The sequence below is a fragment of the Oncorhynchus mykiss genome, chromosome 16, assembly GCF_013265735.2.
Source record: "Oncorhynchus mykiss isolate Arlee chromosome 16, USDA_OmykA_1.1, whole genome shotgun sequence".
NCBI classification, from domain to species: domain Eukaryota; kingdom Metazoa; phylum Chordata; class Actinopteri; order Salmoniformes; family Salmonidae; genus Oncorhynchus; species Oncorhynchus mykiss.
The window spans coordinates 46,287,125-46,293,623 of record NC_048580.1 but is presented as its reverse complement, the minus strand read 5'-3'; the positions used below and the strand labels follow the sequence as shown (position 1 = coordinate 46,293,623).

The following is a 6,499-nucleotide window of genomic DNA, read 5'->3' as shown; positions in this document are numbered from 1 at the left end:
CCATATTGGGCCATATGGAATCGGTGTCCATCACTAAAATCTCTGAGAATCTGGTGCATGTCTTACTGATCAATGCATAAAATATTTGTAGACCTTTATCCGTTTTATCCATTCTATTTCTATTTTTCTTGCACTGTCTATGACAGGACTAGAACCCGAGATTGGGATTGGTTGACAGGCCTATCAGTAGCATCGTCCTTACCGCCCACTTCCGCCCCCTAGAGTTCTTCAAGACTAGTACACTCTTCGTTGTTTATGTTTTGTACAGCAACACATTTGGACTTTGAAAGGCTGGTAAATCACATTTACTACATTCCTTCAATTCTTTACATTGTATTTAGGCACTTTCAGTCGTTAGCTGACGTTTGCTAGCCGTTTGAATCTTTGATCCAGCACCAGCTCACTTTGCGCGCAGTTTTCGCAGAATCCAAAGACATTGGAGTGACTGGCTTGTTGGCTGACATTAGCTGTAGCTGGCTACAGTAGTACTGCAACGTTAGCTAGCTAGTGGTCCTAGTTGCTAGCCAGCCCATCACAGCTCAACAAGCTAGGGTATTTCGCAATAAGTAAATTGATTTTCTCATGGATAAAAAATAAATATAATTGTATCATTAACTGTAACTATTTTCGTATTATTTTTCTTGTGGCACACACTGATGGATGGGAATGTGTGTTTTTGATTCCAGGTGTCTGTGAGGCTTGGATAGCCTGAACCACAAGTACCCGGCCAAAAAATAAAGATATGTTTTGAGTGACATTGCACAATACTGCTCAGAATGAACAGCGAGGAAGAGTTCTACGATGCTGAGACAGGTGGATGCATGCTTTAGAAATGTCATAAAAAGTACATTAGCTAATTGGTGAGAGACTAATCGCTATGTGTTTATAATAGCAGACGCCCGTGACTGTCTAAGGGAGACTTCTTAGTGTGAGTGACCCTTTTTTCTTGTATTTCTCAGGTCTCGAATCAGATGAGGACTCTTGTGAGGTCAATTTTGAAGATGCCCAAGTGTATGACAGCAAGCATTCATCCAATGCCAGCACACCTCAGGCAAATGGAGTGTGGGAGCGCAGGTGAGGTTGCAAAGGAAATATCTATGTCCTGTAGCATCACAGTTTGCATGCGTATTCAGTGCCCATCATTTTTTATGTCTTTGTGTTGGTGTTTATTACAGGAAAACCCTGCCTGCTCCAATGATCTCCAGATGTGACTACAGTGTATGGGGCATACTAAAGAAATGCATTGGCATGGTGAGGATGTCTCCAACACTTTTATGCCCCCAAAACCATCCACTATACAGACGCACAAACAGAAATCATAACAAAGCTACAAATTGGATGACATTCTCTTTACCCACATCGTACAGAGGAGTTCATACAAACGCTTTAGGGTAAATGTAATAAACAAGCTATTATCTATTAATGACTCTATTCATTTGTTCTTTGCTGCGTTTACACAGGAGCTGTCCAAGATAACGATGCCCATCGTGCTCAACGAGCCCCTGAGTTTCCTCCAGAGAATGTCAGAGTACATGGAACACACTCACCTCATCCACAAAGCCTGCACCCTGTCAGACTCCATAGACCGCATGCAGGTAAACAAAACAGATGGGATACACTGACACCCTCCCCTCAACAAGGCCGATAGTTGTACCTGCTCTTACGGGGCTTCACACAATGACAGACTTTGTTTTCTCCTGTGTTATCTCTATCAGGTGGTAGCTGCTTTTGCAGTTTCTTCTGTGGCATCTCAATGGGACAGAACTGGAAAGCCATTTAATCCGTTGCTGGGGGAGACCTATGAACTCACACGGTACAGTTAGCATTTTTCGTACTGTACCTCTTTTTCTGGAAACCTTTTTGAGATTTTTATTGATTTCAGAGGACAGTGTAAATAAGTCGAATCTCTTTGGATAATCTATTTACTGAGGTGTCGAGTATGCTCTTTTTAACATGCTCTTCTCTGTGTTAGTGAGGACGAGGGGTACAGGTTGATCTCAGAACAAGTGAGCCACCATCCACCTATCAGTGCCTTCCATGCCCAGTCTCTGAAGCAGGAGTTTGAGTTCCACGGCTCCATCTACCCCAAACTCAAGTTCTGGGGCAAGAGCGTGGAGGCGGAGCCTAAAGGCACCATGACACTGGAGCTGCTCAAGTGAGTGACTGCGTGTAAGAAAGCGTATGCAGTATCTACGTTGACATCTGTGTGTACTAAGCACACAATACAGACTCTCTCACATCAACCGCTAGTGACTTAATAACAACTTGTTTTGTTGCAGACGTAAAGAGGCGTTTACATGGACAAACCCTCTCTGCTGTGTACATAACATCATCATGGGCAAGCTCTGGATTGAGCAATACGGAACTGTGGAAATAGTCAACCACCAGTAAGACAGCAAATGCCAAACCTTGATTCAGAACAAACGTTTATTATGATTTATTTGATTGAATTTACTACAATAAATGAATATTCTCCCTCCCGCCTCTTCTGATTGGTCAGCACGGGGGACAGGTGTGTGTTGAACTTCAAGCCGTGCGGCATGTTTGGGAAAGAGCTGCACAAAGTGGAGGGCTACATTCAGGATAAGAGGTGAGAGAAGAATAGAGTAATGAGCCCACAATTAGGAATTTGTTAAGTCATAGTAATACACTACCTTTCAAAAGTTTGGGGACACTTAGAAATGTTCTTGTTTTTGAAAGAAAATATATATTTTTTTGTCCATTAAAATAACATCAAATTGATCAGAAATACAGTGTAGACGTTGTTAATGACTATTTTAGCTGGAAACAGCGGATTTTTAATGGAATATCTGCATAGGCGTACAGAGGCCCATTATAAGCAACCATCACAAATGTGTTCCAATGGCACGTTGTGTTAGCTAATCCAAGTTTATCATTTTAAAAGGCTAATTGATCATTGGAAAACCCTTTTGCAATTATGTTAGCACAGCTGAAAACTGTTGTGCTGATTACAGACGCCTCACAAGTCCTCAACTGGCAGCTTCATTAAATAGTACCCGCAAAACACCAGTCTCAACGTCAACAGTGAAGAGGCGATTCCAGGATGTTGGCCTTCCAGGCAGAGTTCCTCTGTCCAGTGTCTGTGTTCTTTTTCCCATCTTAACCTTATCTTTTTATTGGCCAGTCTGAGATATGGCTTTTTCTTTGCAACTCTGCCTAGAAGGCCAGCATCCCAGAGTCACCTCTTCACTGTTGACATTGGCACTGGTGTTTTGCGGGTACTATTTCAATGAAGCTGCCAGTTGAGGACTTGTGAGGCGTCTGTTTCTCAAACAAGACATTTTAATGTACTTGTCCTCTTGCTCAGTTGTTTCAGAAGAAAGTTATTTGTTTCTAGCCATTTTGAGTCTGCAATCGAACCCACAAATGCTAATTCTCCAGATACTCAACTAGTCTAAAGAAGGCCAGTGTTATTGCTTCTTTAATCAGAACAACAGTTTTCAGCTGTGCTAACATAATTGCAAAAGGGTTTTCTAATGATCAATTAGCCTTTTAAAATTATTAGCTTGGATTAGCTAACACAACGTGCCGTTAGAACACAGGAGTGATGGTTGCTGATAATGGGCCCCTGTAAGCCTATGTAGATATTCCGTAGAAAATCTGCCGTTTCCAGCTACAATAGTCATTTACAACATTAACAATGTCTACTCTACACTGTATTTCTGATCAGTTTGATGTTATTTTAATAGACGGAAAATGTGCTTTTCTTTCAAGAACAAGAACATTTCTAAGTGACCCAAACTTTTAAACGGCAGTGTGTGTCGTCTGTTATGCATTCTGTCAGCATTGACGTACAATAATGACTGGATGTTTTAAGTTGTATCTCACTGTTTCGTGTGGTTGTTCCTAAATGAACTGTGCTTACATTGTTTTGGGAACAGTAAGAGGAAGCGACGTGTGCTGTATGGGAAGTGGACAGAGTGTATGTACAGTGTGGCGCCTAAGGTGTATGAAGCCAACAAGAAGAAGGCCGAAAAGGGAGATGCTAAGAAAAATAAACCGGTGAGCACTCAGAAGTGATTTGTCCAAGAACCGGCCCAATGGCAACAACAAAAAAGGTGAAATCATTTTCCTAAAATTGTGTTTCTTCCTTTCACATAAACATGCAGTGGCTTTAGGTGAAGGTATTGTAAGTACTGTAGGCATAGTGTGCTACAGCATTTCTAGTTATGACTGTTCTATTAGTGTATTATGGTAGATGGCTCTTTATGTTGCTTTAAAGTTTGTGTAAATGCAACTGTCTGTAGTTTATAGTAGACTAATGTGCATAGTCTTGTATGTAGGAGCAAAGTGCTGGAAAACAGGAGACTGAAGATATGCCTGGGGTTCAAGAGACCGTCTCTGTGATAACAGGAAGTGCCTTACTGTGGAGAATAACCCCACGACCTGCACATTCTGAAGAGGTAACACACACACACACACACACACACACACACACACACAGGGAGCCATTAGGGATATGGTGTTTCTTACTGTTTCTCCTGTGTACCTAATTAACCCTGACTCTCATCCTTGGTCTCTCTGGTATAGATGTATAACTTCACCGGCTTCACCATAACACTGAATGAGCTGGAGCCTGGTATGGAGAGGCTGTTGGCACCCACGGACTGCCGTCTACGACCTGACATCAGAGCAATGGAGAATGGAGACCTGGGTAATGACTCACATTGAAACACAGACGCGCGCACACACACACTATTCGATAACAACATTCAAGATGAATCGATAACCAAACAAAATGGAGCACATTGGTTTGTATATTGCAGACACAGCAAGTGTAGAGAAGGACAGGCTAGAGGAAAAACAGAGAGCTGCACGCAAGGAATGTTCCAAGGATGAAGAAGAGTGGTCAACCAGGTGTGTTTGCTATGCAACAATAATAAGTATACGTATGCCCTGAGATGTGAATGTGTTTTCATGTTAACGTAATCCAATTTTGATTCAATCATTTCCCTGAAACAAATTCCTGTCCCATTTCTTTTGAACTTCACAGGTGGTTTCGGTTGGGAACAAACCCTCACACAGGAGCCCAGGACTGGCTGTACACAGGAGGATATTTTGATAGAAATTACACAGACTGTCCCAACCTTTACTGATGGGGCAGGAGGAACAAGGAAGGGTTTCCATCACCACCCGTAGTGGACTGATGTTTGCCCGATGATCCCGTTCGTTCTCAGCCTTAGAATGTCAGGCAGCTGAGCCCACAATTTTATTACAGTTTTCCCAACCTAGACAAACCTCTCCCACAATACAACAATGGAATCAAGAAGTTAATATGTATGTGACAAACATGATTTCATTCCCATTGTGCAAGTGACAAAGGGAAAATTTGAGCATTGTGAAAGACTTAAAATCGAGGCTAAGATAAGAGAATATTCAGTCTTCCTAAATGGCCTGGGCCTCCTGGTTAATTAACTGTAAGAATCCCACTCATCTCTGATGGTTTTATTTATGGTACCCAAGGCTTTCTAAAACCACATCCGATAATGTGACATCTGTGGTGGTGGCCATTGTTCAGCAGTGGAATAATGTACTATAGCTCTGATCGACATACATTATCATGTTGAGCTAGATTGGAAGGAGGAGTTTGTACAATACTCACTGTACAAACACAGTTACATTCAAAGATCAGGCTTCATTCACACAACTTTTATTCATAAGTTGTGTGAGTATTAAGACTTTTATTTGAGATGTTTCTAAAACATGATGTGCACATTGTTCACGTGCTGGTTCCTTCTTAAATATTAAGGATTTGAATGTGTTGTTTTGTGACTAGAAGTCTAGTACTGAAAGCTGCTAATGACCGTGTTTTACTAACTTAGTAAACTAAGTGTTATTTGTAAATGATTGTTATGGCATTGAAAACTGTAACAAATGCAGATGATAATTTGGTGTGTGTGTGCGTGTTGTGCATGGTCACCTAAATAATTCTTTACACAAACGAAAACCATATAACACTTGAAAGATTGTTTTTCCAAATCGCATCCCCCTTTTTCATCACGTAAAGCTCTGGTATTGATCACAGCGACATGAAATCAAATGGAGCACCTTTTAAATGTCAGCCATCGTAAATCTATGCAAACAAACATGACCATTTTTCTCTGTCTACTGCACAACTAGGAGACATAGAATGTGAAAATAAACAAACATCACTTATGGGCCTCCCTCATTGGTATCTGAAGATTCTGTGCTGAACATACAGTACTTCTAGACTTGGGAGGGTGTCATACTCCAATGGAATAGCACTAGTTATCTCTTAACACTACCATCTGAGTATGCTTCCAGTCCTGTGCACAGAATGATGGTGTCTGACCTGCTTCCCCCTCCCTCACATGTTACCCTTATTAAAAAATGTTTTATGTAGAAGTAGGCTACGTTTGGCATGTTTGTAACAGTGTATCCCCTCAGATATTGATGAGTGGATTCGGCTGTTTCAGCCACACCCGTTGCTGACAGTTGTATAAAATTGAGCACACAG

The 6,499-nt window shown here is 41.4% G+C and overlaps 1 protein-coding gene across 2 annotated transcripts; it reads left to right on the top strand.

Moving 5' to 3' along the window:
* Positions 1–184: 184 nt before the first annotated feature.
* LOC110492742 (oxysterol-binding protein-related protein 2) lies at positions 185–6,387 on the top strand. 2 transcript variants are annotated; one of them, XM_021567201.2, is made up of 14 exons: positions 185–294; positions 687–813; positions 960–1,074; positions 1,176–1,251; positions 1,461–1,595; positions 1,716–1,813; positions 1,973–2,155; positions 2,280–2,387; positions 2,501–2,590; positions 3,903–4,023; positions 4,305–4,424; positions 4,552–4,675; positions 4,788–4,878; positions 5,015–6,387. In XM_021567201.2, the coding sequence occupies exons 2-14, from the start codon at positions 777–779 to the stop codon at positions 5,115–5,117; spliced, it is 1,401 nt and encodes a 466-aa protein (XP_021422876.1). In that variant the 5' UTR covers positions 185–294; positions 687–776; the 3' UTR covers positions 5,118–6,387. The 2 variants fall into 2 exon arrangements, with proteins under 2 accessions (XP_021422876.1, XP_021422877.1); XM_021567202.2 differs by lacking the exon at positions 185–294 and having other exon boundaries at positions 784–860.
* Positions 6,388–6,499: the final 112 nt, after the last annotated feature.

Bases quoted from the DNA above. Each gene is read 5' to 3' on its own strand.
- LOC110492742 (XM_021567201.2), top strand. From the start codon at position 777: ATGAACAGCGAGGAAGAGTTCTACGATGCTGAGACAG. The intron at 1,075-1,175 runs GTGAGGTTGCAA...TGTTTATTACAG, and splicing joins AATGGAGTGTGGGAGCGCAG to GAAAACCCTGCCTGCTCCAA. The intron at 2,591-3,902 runs GTGAGAGAAGAA...TTTTGGGAACAG, and splicing joins GGCTACATTCAGGATAAGAG to TAAGAGGAAGCGACGTGTGC.